At 38.3% G+C, this 16,507-nt stretch overlaps 1 protein-coding gene across 3 annotated transcripts; it reads left to right on the top strand.

Moving 5' to 3' along the window:
* Positions 1-245: 245 nt before the first annotated feature.
* On the top strand, positions 246-16,247 carry ccdc125 (coiled-coil domain containing 125). 3 transcript variants are annotated; one of them, XM_036598610.1, is made up of 12 exons: positions 246-410; positions 997-1,276; positions 3,413-3,471; positions 4,540-4,626; positions 6,528-6,605; positions 7,168-7,253; positions 9,622-9,704; positions 11,559-11,671; positions 12,236-12,343; positions 13,059-13,212; positions 14,381-14,493; positions 15,611-16,247. In XM_036598610.1, the coding sequence occupies exons 2-12, from the start codon at positions 1,051-1,053 to the stop codon at positions 15,956-15,958; spliced, it is 1,455 nt and encodes a 484-aa protein (XP_036454503.1). In that variant the 5' UTR covers positions 246-410; positions 997-1,050; the 3' UTR covers positions 15,959-16,247. The 3 variants fall into 3 exon arrangements, with proteins under 3 accessions (XP_036454503.1, XP_036454504.1, XP_036454502.1); XM_036598611.1 differs by having other exon boundaries at positions 982-1,276; XM_036598609.1 differs by having other exon boundaries at positions 971-1,276.
* The last annotated feature ends 260 nt before the right edge of the window (positions 16,248-16,507 follow it).

The following is a 16,507-nucleotide window of genomic DNA, read 5'->3' as shown; positions in this document are numbered from 1 at the left end:
TGTCCCAGTACTTTTGTCCATATAGTGTATGTGTGTGTAAAAAGGACCAAAAATGAGAAGATCAGAGTTCCTTCAGCTGGATGAACTGTGGTTCTTTAGGGAACTCAGCACTTGAGTTTTTGGATCTGAAACTTTCAGCTTCTTCTACTTGAGTCATCATTTCCTTACAGTACACACTTCAGGCTCTTCTGTCTACATCTGGTCATTTGTGGCTGCACTACCTGTTCAACACACCTGCAGCAGATCCAGCCTACAGGCTGGAAGTGACACACCCGTTTAGCCAAGGCTGAGGGGGTTGTGTCCAGCTTGTTTTGATGTGTCCAGCTGGTAGCCACCTGTACTTCGTAAAAAAAAGCAGTTTTATTAGGTCTGCATTGTATGCTGTGGCCATATAGGAGCACTTTCAGCAGGTGAGTTTTGGTTACTCTTTCCTGTTGTTGCTTTTTTCTTCGTTTCTTTATTTAAAGTGAGAGAAATTCGCTGCAGAAAAGCTTCTTCTTGGATTTTCCAGTTCCACCTTATATAGCTGCTCCGCATGTGCTTCTCTCGCGCCTGCACTGAATGTAACTGCTGCGCTATTTAAGGTGGAACGGGGAATTCCAAGCGGGATCTTGCGCGATTTGCTTTGTCTCTATAAGTTTAAAGTCTGAGGAGATTCTGTAAAAGAGGACACAAAATATCATTTCAAGTTTGCCGAATTTGCTACAGCTCAAAATTTAAGAGACAAAACAAGATGCGTATCTACAGACGAGCCTGCAGTTAGCTTCTTCGTCGAATTGTCCATTCCACCTTAAACAGCTACTCCGCAGGTACTTCTCCGGCGCCTGCACTGAATGGAACTGCTGCGCATTTAAGGTGGAACGGCGAATTCGAAGAAGAAGCTAATCTGCACGATTTGCTTTGCCTCTTAACTTCTGTTCTGAGGAAATTTCGACAGATTTAATATAATATTTAGTGTCTTCTTCTACAAAATTACCTCAGATGTTAAACTTCTAGAAACTTCCAGTTACTCCGCCGGTTTGTGAGCCGTGTTAGCGGATTAGCAGCGCCATGCAGGCGGGCAGAGAAGAGCCCTCAGAAGACGACATGAGGGAGGGCGATTTGGGGGACGGCATGGCTGCCCGCTCCTCCTCACGGCTGAGGAGCAAAGGGGACTTTCCGGAACTGCTGACCCACACCAGGCTCTCGAAGAGGGTCAGCGAGGGGAACGAGCCTTTCTCCTGGACCACCTGCAGCGCCATGTACGCCGCTTTGAGAGAGCAGTTCAGAGACTCAGGTACATCAGCCCTGTTAAAGGGGTTAAAGGGGAACTCCACCTGCTCTCCAAAAGTTCTGCAGAATTCAAGGATTGAGGTGTAAACAAAGTAAAAGTGGTTCAGTGTGAAATTGTTCGTAGTAGAGAGACTTATCCTCTCTTCCCTCATGTCTTTACAGTGGTGGTGATGGGAACCAGGGGTCACACCGTTTACAACACAAATATAGCCATTTTATTCCCTGTCCGGTGTTACTTGTAACATTAATGACGGTAAATCCCAAACTTCATGCTGGTGTAAGCTGGTCTGTGCTGGTCTGATGTTGGTTTAGCCGGTCACCCAGCATGGTCATGCTGGTTGACCAGAATACCAGCATCCAATGCACAACATATACTTGTTTTTGCAGGTGACCAGCCATGCTGGCCTATGCTGGTTTATCTAGCAGGGCCTGCAAATACTTCTCTGCACTGATTGGATTTTATACATTTTAGGCCCAAACTTGATCTCAGTCACCATGTTTATAACCTTCCCTGCTGAAATAAACAGCACAAACCAGCATGCATTCCATGTTGCTCTATGTTGAAGCTGCCTTGTTGCTCGTTTAGGACATGCTGGTTGACCAGAATACCAGCATCCAATACACAACATTTGCTGGTTTTCTAGCAGGAATTTCATGTAATAACTTTCTATGATGGAGCTTTTAGAGACATTGAACTCTTAAGATGTTTGGTTCCTATCACCAGCACTGTGAACAACTGTGACTCAGTTTCACATAAAACCACTCTGAATGACTTTGTTTACATCTTAACCATTTAATTATGCAGAATTTTGGAAAAATATGTGGAATTTCCCCTTAACAAAGTTAGCTTCAGTTGGATTTCATGTCTTTCTGTACAGGTGTAGACTGAATGTGTAAAAAGATGGGGGGCAGTTTAAATGATCCCCCCCAAAAGAATTTTCTTTCAAACCTTTTGAAGTGGTTTTGATGAAATGGTGGTCTTTTAAAGTAAGACAGTGTAAGAGGCTTCCCCATGGTGGGAAATGAAGCACAGCTAACTGAAGATAGCAGGGCCAGTATACCACCTATCAAACTACTGATGATCATGTACTACAGATTGGTTGAATATGTTATGTATGACCTGAAACTGGACACAGTTCTATGGCCTGTGGGAGCCCATGGGAGAATGCCGGTTGTGTTATGCTTGGCTTTCTTTCTTTAAAATTGCTGAACTGTCTCAAAACTGGAAAACAAAGCTTTTTGAGGTAAACTGTCTTAAAGGGCCATACTGGGTTTAGCTAAAATGGAAGCGAGGCTGCTCAGGCTGGTCCAGGTGTATAATGTGAAATGCTTCATGGCTCAAATGAAAAATGAGAACGTGCTCACTTCCTGTTCGTGTCCTGTTCTGAGCTCAGCCGTGTGCTTGCTCTGTTGACTTTGGTGTGTTTGTTAAAGCTGCATGAAGCTGCACCTGCTGCGGCGCGTATCTGCTCAGCGCACAAATAAGAGCATTTAAACACACAGAAAAACCCTGAGCTTTGCAGAGGCCTTAGTTATTTGACCATGCCCCCAAAAAGCCATCCTGTCCATCTTATTCCTACATCCCATAATGCTTTAATTGGGTCCGCGCCTATATGTGGACGTCATTTTGATATGTGCCACTTGAACATGTGCACATTTACTTACACATCCTAGAAGCACTGCAGGTCTGTTGTGGAGCACATCTCTAGATGTAGATCTTGATAGCAGTAGGTTAAAGAAGAATAAATGTTGGCACAAGCAGCCATTTAAACAGCTGCGTTAGCATCAACCGTCTAATCTTTTGTTTTATTTCCTTGTCCATTGATCCAGTGAAGTCAACGGTTTGAAATTATGTCATTTAAATGTGATGCATTATTAACTTTTTGATTGGCTGTTTCATGAAACTTGTTTTACGAAGATGAGATGCTTGCAGCTGTTGCGAATGAGTTTCACTTGAGTTGCAGGATGCTTTACATTATGCAACTCCAGTTGCAGTTTAGTTTCAAGCAAGTTTCATGTAAGTTTCATGCAATTTAGTTTCATGTATGCTTCATGTAAGTTGCATAAAAGTTGTCACCATGTAAAGCCAGTTTTCTTTACACCCATCGATGATATATGTATAATGCCCTCTCTGTCGTAGACTGCAGTGTTGGGGACTCCAGTGAGGTGCTGCAGAGGAGACTGCAGGAGGTCACAGAGGTAGGACAGAATTAACAAGACTTCACTAAGGAAAACGTATTTTCCCCTTTTTCTCACTTTGCTTCCTTTCCCTTAAGCATGAAAGGGATCAGATCTGATTTTTAGATCTGAAATTTCTCAGCAGCGATTCTGTTTTTTAAGCCATGTTGAAATTTCTGACCCTGTGAGAAGTGCATTTTAATAAGGACAGATGACAATTGCAAGTATTAAAGGGCTCGTATTTTACATCATTTTTGTAATTTTTTAAATCCGAAAAAATTTTTTTTTAAGGGACTCTTTTGCCTTACAATGCTCTGTTTGTACCATTCATGTTTCCACCATGAGTGTACTAAAAAAATGTTTTAATTTCAAAATTATCCTAAAACAGTGTCAGCGTACTCTTTAAAAACTTTCTGTGAGTGAGTTTTGAGAGGCATTTCACATCAGACCACTCTGAATGACTTTGTTTACATCTTAACGGTTTAGTTACGTAGATTTTTTAAATGATGAAATCCCCCTTTTAAACAGGTGCCTTTAAGATTGATATGTGTTATGTCATTTATTCTGATTGGCTGCCCCGTTCTGTGCATCATTCAAAAAGTGATCCAAGCTGAAATGTACAGAACAAAGTGTCCAGTTCAGACTGAAATCCTCAGAAGGCTGAAGTCATCTATTTGCTTCCTGACAGCCATGAACAGCACAACGTTTAATCATTTTCCCATCAACTTCCACTCCAGTCACTCTGCTACAGGCTGTCTGCAGGAACAACACTCTTTATTACTTCAGTAGGAGTGGGCGGGGCTAAACTACTGACTGTAAATGTGTTTGTGGTTACGACAGGAATTCAAAACACCCATTTTTTTTACTTTTGTCGTGAGTGAGAGCCTAAAGAGAGAGGTATGTAAGGCCATATACTGTATGGTCATATACTGAGGTATGTAAGGCCATATACTGTATGATCATATACTGAGAGGTATGTAAGGTCATATACTGTATGGTCATATACTGAGAGATGTGTAAGGCCATATACTGTATGATCATATACTGAGAGGCATGTAAGGTCATATGCTGTGTTATTCTGCCTTGTAGGAAGTTGAGCTGTTGCGGACAGAGTTAGAAGTGACCCATCGGCACCTGGAGGGCAAACATGAAGCTCTGAGGATCCTGCAAGGCCAAGTAAAACACAACTCTCATTCAGTGCAACTGATGCTAGTGATTTTCTCAAAGAATATATAAATTTTCGTAGGGAAAGATCATCAGATAGAGATACCTTATTGATGCCTATGGAAAAGTGGATGGTTTATTGACTGATATAAAACTGATAGTTCCGGTTCTAAAATCTGATTAGCCAGTTTCGTAGATATTGTAAAATGCTTGTTATGGTCACTAGAGTCTGACCAATACAGTGAGGGGAAATAAGCATTCAGACACTTTTTTGTTATTTGATAAACTTAGAGTGCAGGAAGGCTGTTGGTTCGAGGAACTTCATCCTTACCTATCCTCCATCCTTCGTTTCCTTGTTTACTCTCTCACCTGCTAATTAGTGGTCAGCAGACGCACTACCGTCCACGTAATTGTATACAGATATCGAAAACGCATTATGTTTACACTTCAGGATCCATCTCTGACCACCTCTGAATATGCTTTGATGTTGGTTACAAAAAACAGAACTCTTTGGCAACAGTTCAGCTCATTATGTTTGGAGAAAAAAGGGTCGCATATGATCCCAAGAACATCTATAGTGAAGTATGGTGGTGGGAGCATCATGATATGGGCCTGCTTTTCTGTAACTGGTACTGGGGCATTACTGATCATAGAAGGAAACATGAATGAAGCGACCTACTGGGAGTTATTAGTGGAGAATTAGTGGAACTGAATCTGGGGAGAGTATGGATGTTTGAACAAGACAATGACCCCAAACATGCAGCCAAAATAACTCAGGGTTGCCTTCTAAAGAAGGTGAAGGTGCTTGCATGGCCTAGCCAACCTCCTGAATTGAGTCCCATTGAAAATTTATGGAGGATTTTTAAATTGCGTCCATCGGTGGGACCCTCGTAAGCTTGTGTTTAACTGAAGAACCCCAAAGAATTTTGAGTACCTCCGCCCCCAGAGCTGTAATGTTTATATTACTTAACCCCTTAAATGGAAAGTGTTATTACACACTTCTATAACCTAAGAATAGGTCAGCCAGTTTGCTTTGAAGTCCCTGTAGTTACTGAATAATAAGCCTTAGTTATGTAATAAGCCTGATATTTTAATTAGCCTGGGAGAGTTTCTGCTGTTTGATTGAGTTAAAGAAGAGAGATTTACAAATATAAATACAATTGAGTTTGAAATTTAAAGTCTAAAATAGAAATGTAAAATTATCAGTTATTGGAATTTTTAGCATATTTAAAACCTTAATCGACTGCAAAATGTTTGTATCAGTCAAACCCTAATACATGCATATGACTGCACACATCAATTCTGTATTAATGTGGCAAATATGGAATAAACTTTGACTGCTATGTTGCTTGGCACAGCCTACTGTTAGCAAACGCTGCTTGGTGGAAGAATTGTTCTTTGCAAATATCATTATTAATAATAAATTGATTTATTTATTGAATGTTGGATGTTGAATTTTATAATTTTGCATTTTGTTGCTCTTTTGTAACAATACTTGTAAGTTTGTGTCCCTTATATGATTCAGATTTGTTTTACTGAGAAGATACAGTCGTGTATATAATAACATGTTGTGGTTGATTTTCTAACACACTTCTTCACATTTTAATACAAAATTACTCTCTCTTTGCTGAAATTAAACTTATTGGATCAAAATTAAAACACAAGATGCATCCTGTGCAAATATCATGGCACATTTTATACTTTATGTTTTCTTTTTATTTGTATAATGTTTTATTTTTTCCAAGATGAATAAACAGAAATGCTGCACTATAAATTATTAGGAAAATGGCATATTTAGGTTCCTTGTAGAGGATGAATTAACTTATTTAAACTTAGAAAATGAACAACACATGTAAGAAGTACACTTTTGCATACAACTGTAGGTATACTAACTTTTTGGTCTCATTCTGAAGGCTATATTGGACAAAGCAACCAGCCACACCAAGAGTTTGCTTCAGAAGAGCGAGGAACGAGCCAAAGCTTTGGAAAAGGTGATTCCCGCCTGGATTGTCTTCAGGAACCATTGCAGTAGGGGTGGGCAGTATGGCGAAATTTTATCATTATTGTGAAAAATTATGTCTCAATACGGTTTTCTGAGTATATCACGGACATCATCAGCACTTAACGAACACTGACTAAATACATGATTCATCACAAAATATAATTAGGCCTGTTTAACTGGATTTAGTTCAGTACAGTTTGTAAAACACTGAATAAAAATCACTGTAATAGTAGGTTTATGATTGTTATTATATGTGGCACTACAGGTTCTGTTTTGTCTATTCCAACTTATTAAATCTCAGAAAAACGAAATATCACGGTGCGTATCGTGCATCATAAAAATGCCTTGAAGTATCGTGATATAATATTTTTGCCATATCGCCCACCCCTACATCTCAGCTTCCACCTTTTGTATGTTTTTAAATGCAATGAAATGCATTGTGAACTACTTTATGCAAATGGATCCCAATAAGGCATAACTCTGTCAATGCAAGCTAAAGGTTGACAACCATTTGAATGAGGTGTGATGAACTGTCTGATTTATTCACACAGGAGGTGAACGCTCTGCAGTGGGAGATCACCTTCAACCAGGTGCAGTTTAAGAACGTAGAACATGCATGGGAGCTTAAATATGAAAGGTAACATATTATACTTTTGTGACTGAATGCTAAAATCTCTAAACAGCACTAGATTTGGTTACTTGCAGAGTTACAGTGCTGTAGAAAAGTCAGAGACCAGTCTGTTTGTTTGTTTCAGTCCAAATAGCCATGAAATACAAATTATTAATTTTTCAGTGTCCAAAAAAAACAGGAAACATATCGTCGCTGTCCAAAGAAAACCATGTGTCTCCATTTTTTGTTGATTTTTAGTTTTCTACATTATTTCACACTAGCTGTCCTTTACATTGTGTGAGAATTTCATGATGCACGGACAAATAGAACTGCTTTAAAATCACTTGGAATAAAATCTCTTTACATTAACTTGATAATTGAAAGGTAAGAGTGTTTTTGCCCTCTCCTGTAAAGTTACTATTTTGGAGATACTTGTTTTTCTTTGGGCAGTGACGATATATTTACATTCAGAATGTTACATGGTAAGTATAATATCAAATCTATCAATATCTGTAAGTTAAAAAAAATAAAATGTAGAGAAAATGGGATTCCTAACAACCACCAGGAAGACCTGGTGGACCATCAAAACTGGCCTCATCAAATAAACAGCACATAAAGGCGCACTCTTGCTTCACATCTGAAAACATCCACAGGTGTTTCTGTCTATCCTTCCACTGTGAGAAGACACCTCAGCGCTATGGGTCTGAAAGGATGTGTAGCTGTCAAGAAGCTCTTACTGAAAAAAGGAAATTTGCACTAGAACACAGAAACTGGACATCAGAGATGATTAGTGAAGTTTAATTGACTGATGAGTCTAAATTTGTAATTGGGATTCTTTAGATGGTGAAAAGCTGGAAGTCTAACCAACAAGACTGAACTTTGGACGTGGGGCAAAATATCCCTGCAGATTTCCTTAACAAACTGAAAACAAATCTCCTGAAAAGAATGGATGCTTTAATAAATACAAATATGTTGAAAAAAATGCACTAAATACTATATAATTTGATATCATATTTAGTTGTTTTTTTTTGTCTGAAGCTACCATACTTAATGGCTGTTTTAACTGGAAAATAATAAAAAGTGTGGTCTCTGACTTTTGAGCAGTATGGTCTTGCAGATTTACACAAAAGTTTTCATTTTTTCATCGGTTGCATAAATGCTCAACTGTGAAATTGGCAGCCCTGGTTATTAAGGGAAGGACAGTAGATTATGGTTAAATTGAAAAATGACATCACAAAAAGCTTTTCTGAGTATATGGTGGGTGTGGTCAGCACTTCTAGAACACTGACCAACTGCATGGATCATAAAAAAAGACAGATTTAGAACAATTACAGAATCCAGCACCTAATTGTTATTTTTCATTATTAAGTGAATGGCTGTGCCATTATTTTACAATAGTAAATGATTAAATCATTTTGAAATACTGTCATTTTTTGAGATACTATCTCATTAATCTGGCATGCCAAGTCATTATTTTAAGATAGTAAGTCAGTATTATTTTGATAAGAGTATATTTTGAGATGCTAAGTCATTATTTTGAGGTACTATCCCTTTAATTTGAGATGGTAAGTCCTTATTTTGAAATTCTATCTCTTCATTTGAGATGCTTAGTCATTATTTTGAGATACCATCTCTTTAAATTGGTAGGGTTTCTCATTATTTTGAAATGCTTTTGCATAATTTTGAAATGCTTTTGCGTTATTTTGAGATACCATGTCATTATTTTGAGTTACTATAATTTTTTGATATTGTCTCCACTTTGAGATGCTAAGTCATTATTTGAGATACTGTCATTATTTTGAGATACTGTCTCTTTAATTTGAGATGCTTTCTCATTATTTTGAGATAGTATCTCAAAATAATGAGACTATCTCTTTAATTTAAGATGCTTAGTCATTATTTTGAGATACTATCTGTATAATATGAAATGCCAAATCATTATTTTGAGATAGTATCTCTAATTTGAAATGTTAAGTCATTATTTTAAGATAGTCCCATTATTCTAAGATGCTAAGTCATTATTTTGAGATACTGTCTCTAATTTGAGATGCTTTCTCATTATTTTGAGATGGTATCTCATTATTTTAATGTACTATCTCTAATTTGAGGTGTTTAGTCATTACTTAAATTTGAGATGATTTCTCGTTATTTTGAGAAACTTTCTTGTTATTTTAAGATGGTTTGTGCTTTTCAGATAAAAATATAAGGATAGTATTATAAAATAATGACTTCATATCACAAAATAATGGCACAGCAATTCATTTAATAATGAAACAAATAATAATTAGCTGCTTGATTTTTTATTTTAAGTGGCAGAAATGGGCTTCCATAGAAATATCTACAAGTATTGTGAGGTTATATTTCTGCAGCACTGGCCGTTATCTGTGTGAAACAGGGTGCGTGCGGAGAACGAGGCCTTGAGGAAAGCTGTGGATGAGAAGCTGGAGCAGCTGCAGGACCTCCGCACAGAGAACACCTGTGAGTCTAATTGATGTCTGTGCTCAAACAATGCAGGCTGGTTTTCTGGACACAGTTTAAAGGAATATATTACCCATGAAAGCTAATGGTGCTATTAGCGAATGAAAGCTAGTCGTCTCCTGTTGGCATTATGCTAATGATATCATGCAGCTATCAGTAATTGCCAGCTACTGTTTGATAGCGTTTTTGGGTCTCGTTCCTGTGTAAGTAACACTGCAGGTAAAGAATCTGTGGCGCAATCCCATTTCTTGTTTTTACCCCTACCCCTTGTTTTCGAGTGTCACCTTGCTCCTTGGAACTGAGTTACAAGGTAGTGGTTGAAATCTTCCATATGAAATGGGATCCTCAAATAAAGAAGGACATTACTTTATTAACCGGCTACCAGCGCTGCTCTGTAGGCGACCCTGCCAGTCTGCAGTGATAGCAGAGGAGGGTAAAGTTCAGCAACCTCACTGCTGGGCTTTAGTTACATTTAGGGAGTCATATCCCTTGGGGGGGGGGCAATTATTTATTATCACCCACCCCTAATTCTTCAGTGATATGAAGGTGAAGTCATATATTCACCAGCTTCTTGTTCGAATTTTCCCATTCCACCTTAAATGGAGCAGCAGTTACATTCTGGCGCTTCAGGCATCAGAACCGCTGGACTATTTAAGGTGGAACGGGAAATTTAGCTAGCTACTGAGACATCAGCGTACTACTAGCGATTTTTTATGCTTGTCATTGAGAAAAGGACCATAATACTAAAAATGACATTAAACTAAGATAATACAGTAGTTAGCGTAATTTTTAATGGAGAAAATACTCACATTTGTGGGTTTCTTTGGTCATTTGTGCAGCCATCTTGCCGTTTTTTTCTTATAACACTCTGTTTGGAGTGAGTCTCTGAAAACCCTCAGTTTGGAGGGCCATGTAGCTCTAACACTTCGCCCTACCCCTTTATCTCATCAACAATCGGTACACCCTACCCCTAGACCTGAACGCACAAAACGGAGGGCTAAGGGCTAAGTGGTAGGGGTGAGGGGTGACATGGGACTGGGCCTGTGAGTTGCCAGTTTATCAGTTCTGTTAAAATAATGCTGTTTCATTTTTTGGTCGCTGTTTATTCACAAACCTGCAACGTTCCTTCAGTGTGTGTATGCAAAGTTAAATGGGAATTCCCCTAACTTTAACATTTTTTGCATAATTTAGTGGTTGAGATGTAAACAAAGTTATTTAGAGTGGTTTGGTGTGAAATACTCCGTTGTAGAGAAACTTACCATGTCAGAATTGGAACCAGACGTCCACCTCTAAAAGCTCCCTCACAAAAAGTTATTACATGTAGTGGTTATGAATACACTGCTTGAAGTCTGAGACACTGTTTGTAACATAGTTTTAGAAGGTTTTGGCCTAAAATGTCTGAAATGATTATAGAGGGAATAATAATTTAAAAGCTGCATTTTGTGTTTATCTTATATTAAAAATTTGTCTTTATCTTATATTAAAATAGTTGCATGATCTGAAATATTAAATAAAATCTGACAAATTAGCAAAAATAGAAGAATTCAGGGAAGGTATCATTTTGGAGATATGAGGTTTTGATCCAATATATATATATATATATATATATATATATATATATATATATATATATATATATATATTTAATTAAATTATTATAAGCAGCAAATACATACAAATTGTGCACTAAAATTTGCAGATAAATGCTGTATTTATGTGTGTTCTCTGTAGAGGCTGTGATAACAGGACGTCACTGGACCAAGAGTGTTCAAACCTTTGCATATTTTTTATATACATATATGTGTGTGTGTGTGTGTGTGTGTGTGTGTGTGTGTGTGTTCATACACCCAACAGCACTGAGTCAGCAGTGTCTGGAGCTGCTGGGGTTACTGAGTGCTCAGGAGAGAAGAGACTTCCAGAAGACGCAGCCCCCGAGCAAACAGGGGAGAGAGGGGTCTGCGCTGGAGGTACCACTGATGGGTAGATAATGTGGATGGAAACCCAGATGAGGGGATGAATATTTAGACTGTGTATTTTTTTTTGACCTCAGTGATTAGAATCGATGCTGATTCTTTAGGAAACAGTATAGTGCATCAATCTCTGATTTCACTGTGATTCAGAGGAACTGGGCAGAATGACAGTATTTATATTTATTGTGATAAATGACGTTGCAATACGTCACAATACACTTTTTCTGAGTGTATCATAAACATCGTCAGTTCTTGAAAAATTGATTACCTGTGCGTTTGGTAATAAAGAGATGTTTCATGGTGGTTATATGTGAAATGTTGACTACAAATCAATGGATTTGTTGAATTTGATCATTTTTTAAATGTTGCATCACTTGTTTGTCAGACAAAAAATATTGACATTATCGTGTATTGTGAAAACTTTTTTTTTCAATATTATTATTATAGAAATATTGCATTTTGCTGTATCGCTCTAGGAAGTAACTACATTGTACTGCATTTGAAGATTGACAGATTGATGTATATGCAGACAGACAGACAGTTGCATTCTCTGTGTTCTAGCTTGCCGTGTACGGAGCGTGCCAGTGTAGCTCCAGTGTGGGGGAGCCGTGTTCCTGTGCTAAGAGCGCGGCTGCAAGCCGCAAGCAGGTTCTCCAGCTCAAACAAGAGGTAACAACAACAGCAGAGAAAATACTGCCCCCGAAGTACAGCACTGTTCAGAAGTCAGAGACCTTCAGTTACTACATTTCCTGTCTTTTTACATGTTTTTCTTAGACTTTCTTATTTCTTATGCAAGTGTATGATGTTATATCTAATCTTCTCAGAAATATCTCCTGAAAAATGAATAACTTGTACCTTTGACTGGAAATTTAAATAAATGTAGGGTGGTAAAGGGTATTTTTTTCAAAATCCGAAAGACATTTTGGCTAATGTTAACATGCTTTAAAGTCTTTTCTAGGATGGTTAGAAATAATAAAGTTGGTCCCCAAATTGTTTTAAATTATTTTTTGAAACACTCGGCAAGGCGTCACAATGTGTCGTCTTCAGTTCTGCTGGAAAAAGCATCTCAGGTGGCTCCACATGAAGCTGCTTAAAAAATATTATTATTATTATTATTATTATTATTATTATTATTTCTTTAACACTTTTTAGTCACTGTATAATTTCATATGTGTTATTTCATAGTTTTATTGTCTTCAGAATTGTTCTATAATGGGAAAGTAGTAACAACAACAACAACAAAACAACAACAATAATAATAGTATTAATAATAATAATGATAAGTAATTAAATACATTAATAAAAAGTAAAACCCTTGCATCAGTAGGTATGTCCAAACTTCCGACCGGTTCTGTATGTGTGCTCTATTGTCTGTTTGCTGCAGTTGGAGCTGCAGAGGAGGAGGAAGGAGGAGGCGTATGTGATGATGGACGCGTTCCGCATCGCCTTTGAGCAGCAGCTGAGGAGAGGGAGCGAAAAGGTGCTGCAGCTGACTGAAAACGACAGGCTCACACCTCGTCATTCGAAACCAGAGAAAGGTGCAGTCATTAATGCTGTCACTGTAGTATCAAAAGCGTTTAACTACATTTTTACAGTTATTTTACTGTTTGTCAGCACCAGCTGCCCTTTACACTGTACGAACGTTTGATGATGAATGGACCAGTAGGTTAGGTTCAAATCAACATTTGAAACGGACTGAAGTGAAAGGCTCATGTATCTTTGAAAGAGGAGAGACCGAAAAATTCAAAACTGAAGGCCAAATTGCTGTTTCAGAAATCACTGGTAAAACCTGACAAAAAATTGTTTGTACAGTTTGGCTACACACAAAAATTGTGTTTTTTCAGGTTGTTCTGCGGCTGTGCTTGTGCAGATCTTCACAACTGAGGGGGATTTTCCCGCTAATGGCTTTACCAGCAGGCCAATTAGCTCTTTTAGCACACAGACGCCATGTTGAGCGCTACAAGTTTTCACATTCATTTTCCAACTAGTGACTGTCTCAGGCTAAGAGCTACGCTCACCACAGAATGTGTTTGATTTCAGCTTTCACTCTAACACCAGTCACTCAACTTTACACTCTCAGAAATCCTCTAAACGGGAGTCAGTTTACTGAAACCAAGCTGGTGCTGTGGTGCTAACTAAGCTAGCCAAAATGCAACCATCCCAAATACCACAGAACATATTTGATTTCAGCTTTCTGTCACTGTAACAACACTCACTCGACTCTGCACTCTCAGAAATCATCTCAACGGGTGTGATTTTAGCGTTGGTTAGCTGAAACCGAGCCTGCGCTGTGATGTTTGGGATGTTTAGCCTGCTAACTAAGCTCTCATTAGCTTAGCCAAGATGCTACAGTCCCAAACATCACAGAAAAGATTAAATCTCAGCTTTCTGTCTCCACAACACCACTCACTCCACTTTTACTCTCTCAGACTTTAGTTTTTATCATCTAGACTTGTTTCAGCAGAGCAGCAGTTAGTTAGAGTCATGCCTGTGCTGTGGTGTGTGGCACTGTTTTGGGGTCTGTAGCTGCTTACTAAGCTAACATTTTGAACGGTACTGTATGATATGCTGTTTTGTTACACTTCTAATACTGAACAACTTTAGTAGTAAGCTAAAAGTATGTCTCTAGAATCTTAAAGATTTCCCCAGATGTTTGACCATTCCTGCAGTGGACTATAAAATTTCATACTCTGCTTTGTTTTGCAGGAAAGCATAGCTCGGCCAGCGTGGCTCAGAGGATGAGGAGATTTCTGCCGTCTGCCAGGGAGGGAAAAGTGCCGAGTGACCCCACAGAAAACCTCCACTTACTGCTCGATCTGGTGCGTGTGGGCCACTTTAATTTGATATGGTATCCTAAACGCAGAGTAGCACGGAAATAATTCAAATGTAGAACAAGTGTAACTTTGATCACTTTAAAGATCTGCTGTTCAATCTTTGTACAATTCAGAATTATGAAATTAGGAATACACAGAATATACATTTATGACTGAAAAAGCTATTACTACAGCACTGGAACATCGACAACAGAAACAATACATTTTCTCGAAAATAGGCCAAAATTGTATGAATGCATACCTTTGAAAATAGGAAAAAGGATACATAATATTGAATTTCGATATATATTTCATTGTGGTCAGTGATAAGAAGTGGTGACTGTTAGAGCTTGGCCTTCATCTGGTGCCATAAATGTCAAAAATAAACCCAAAAGCAAGAAAAAACCCACCTCTACGATAATGCTAATTTCTTCTAGCTTCCTTATGGGAATTCTGATAGTATGTTAGCGCTAAGCTAATGCGCATGAACATTTTTGGCTATTCTAGATTAAACACAGACAATTGAAGCTCAAAAACAGCACTCCAATTTTTGTATTTGAAGCTTTTAACAGACATTAACATATATTTTACCTTGCATGTAGCAGTTTTAGTGGTTCTTTCAGTGGAGTCCTGACATGAGCTGCGGCTGTTAGGGAAAAAACACCTCTGCGACAATGCTAATTTCGTCTAGCCTCCTTATGGGATTTCTAATTGTATGTTAGCGCTAAGCTAATGCGCATTGACATTTTTGTCTGTTTCGGCTTCTAGTGCCTTGCATGGTGCAGTTTTAATGATTCTTTCAGACATAGAGCTATTACTGTTTTCCATTCCTAACAACTAACTGACACCTGGTTAGTTCAGCCTCTCAAGTCCTAACCAATGAAAGAGCTCATTTAGCTGTATCCATCTAGCTATCACAGAGAAAAAAATCCCAATTGGACCGTTTTCTAAAGATTTTAACCCATTTATTTCCAATCAAATCTTAACAATGAAAGGAAAGTATTACTACAGTTCTTGCAGTGTTTAAATACAACAAGCATGATGATTCTATTAATGTACATTACAGATTTTTTGACTGAATGCAAAAGTAAATGGACATTAACCAGCTGTGCCTCTGTTTCAGCTGAGTGACAAGGAGGAGGCCTTGGCGCATCAGAGGAAGGTCAGCTACATGCTAGCCCGGAGCTCAGAGGAGCTGGAGAAACGTCTTCAGACACAGCTCAGAGAGCTGGACCTCTCAAAAGCTGACCCTAAATTGAAAGCAGAAGCTCCTGAACAGGTCAAATGTGATGGAGATGATGGCTGTAAATGCTCAGTGGACTGTAGCGATGACCATACAGCTTGTTTGTCCTCTAACAAGCCAGATTCTGCAGTAGCAGCCGTGGACCTTGCTGAAGAGCAGAGTTCAGCAGAAGGCCAGGTGACGACAGAGGCCAAGTGTGAGAGCGACAGAGTTGAAGAGGAGAGTTGAAGGGAGCAGTATGCTTTTTTGGAGCTTACTACAGGTCCACAAAGATGAGCAGGAAACAAGCCACAAACACAGATGGTTTAAGCTTAGAGGTATAGACCTGAAACACATGTTTAAGCCTTTTTACTCCACGAGAAAAATGAATGGAGTTTTCAAAATTCGCCAATATGTTCCAAGCCACACAAGTTTTTCTTGTGTACATTTTTCCACAGAATGTCACTGGATCCTCTGAATAACAAGGTTGTTTAGCAGTCAAAATATGAATAATGTTACTAATAGTTTTTTTGCAAAAGTTTAGGCATCCCTGTCCAAATAAGACATTTTATTGATTTTTTTAAAAGAAAAAAACAAAAACAAAAAGTGAACACAGCCTCTGCAGCAAACTATATTAAAATAATATTTTTGTGGTGATGCATAGTTACTTTATATTTTATTTAAAAAAATAGAAAAAAATAGTAATTGTGACGTGCAAAAGTTTGAGCGCCCTTCTAATTCAGTAACATCCCATTATTATGCAAATTTTGCAGCTTGTAAGCAGTTTTGGAGCCAGCT

This window comes from Colossoma macropomum, unplaced genomic scaffold, assembly GCF_904425465.1.
Source record: "Colossoma macropomum unplaced genomic scaffold, Colossoma_macropomum, whole genome shotgun sequence".
NCBI lineage: Eukaryota > Metazoa > Chordata > Actinopteri > Characiformes > Serrasalmidae > Colossoma > Colossoma macropomum.
The sequence above is the reverse complement of the archived record's forward strand: the minus strand, read 5'-3'. Positions and strand labels throughout refer to the sequence as shown.

What these genes read in the sequence shown, in the direction of transcription:
- ccdc125 (XM_036598610.1), top strand. Translation starts at nt 1,051, where the DNA reads ATGCAGGCGGGCAGAGAAGAGCCCTCAGAAGACGACATGAGGGAGGGC. An exon ending in TGGGAGCTTAAATATGAAAG is followed by an intron (nt 7,254 to 9,621) that starts GTAACATATTAT and finishes TGTGTGAAACAG; the next exon opens with GGTGCGTGCGGAGAACGAGG. An exon ending in TCCACTTACTGCTCGATCTG is followed by an intron (nt 14,494 to 15,610) that starts GTGCGTGTGGGC and finishes CCTCTGTTTCAG; the next exon opens with CTGAGTGACAAGGAGGAGGC.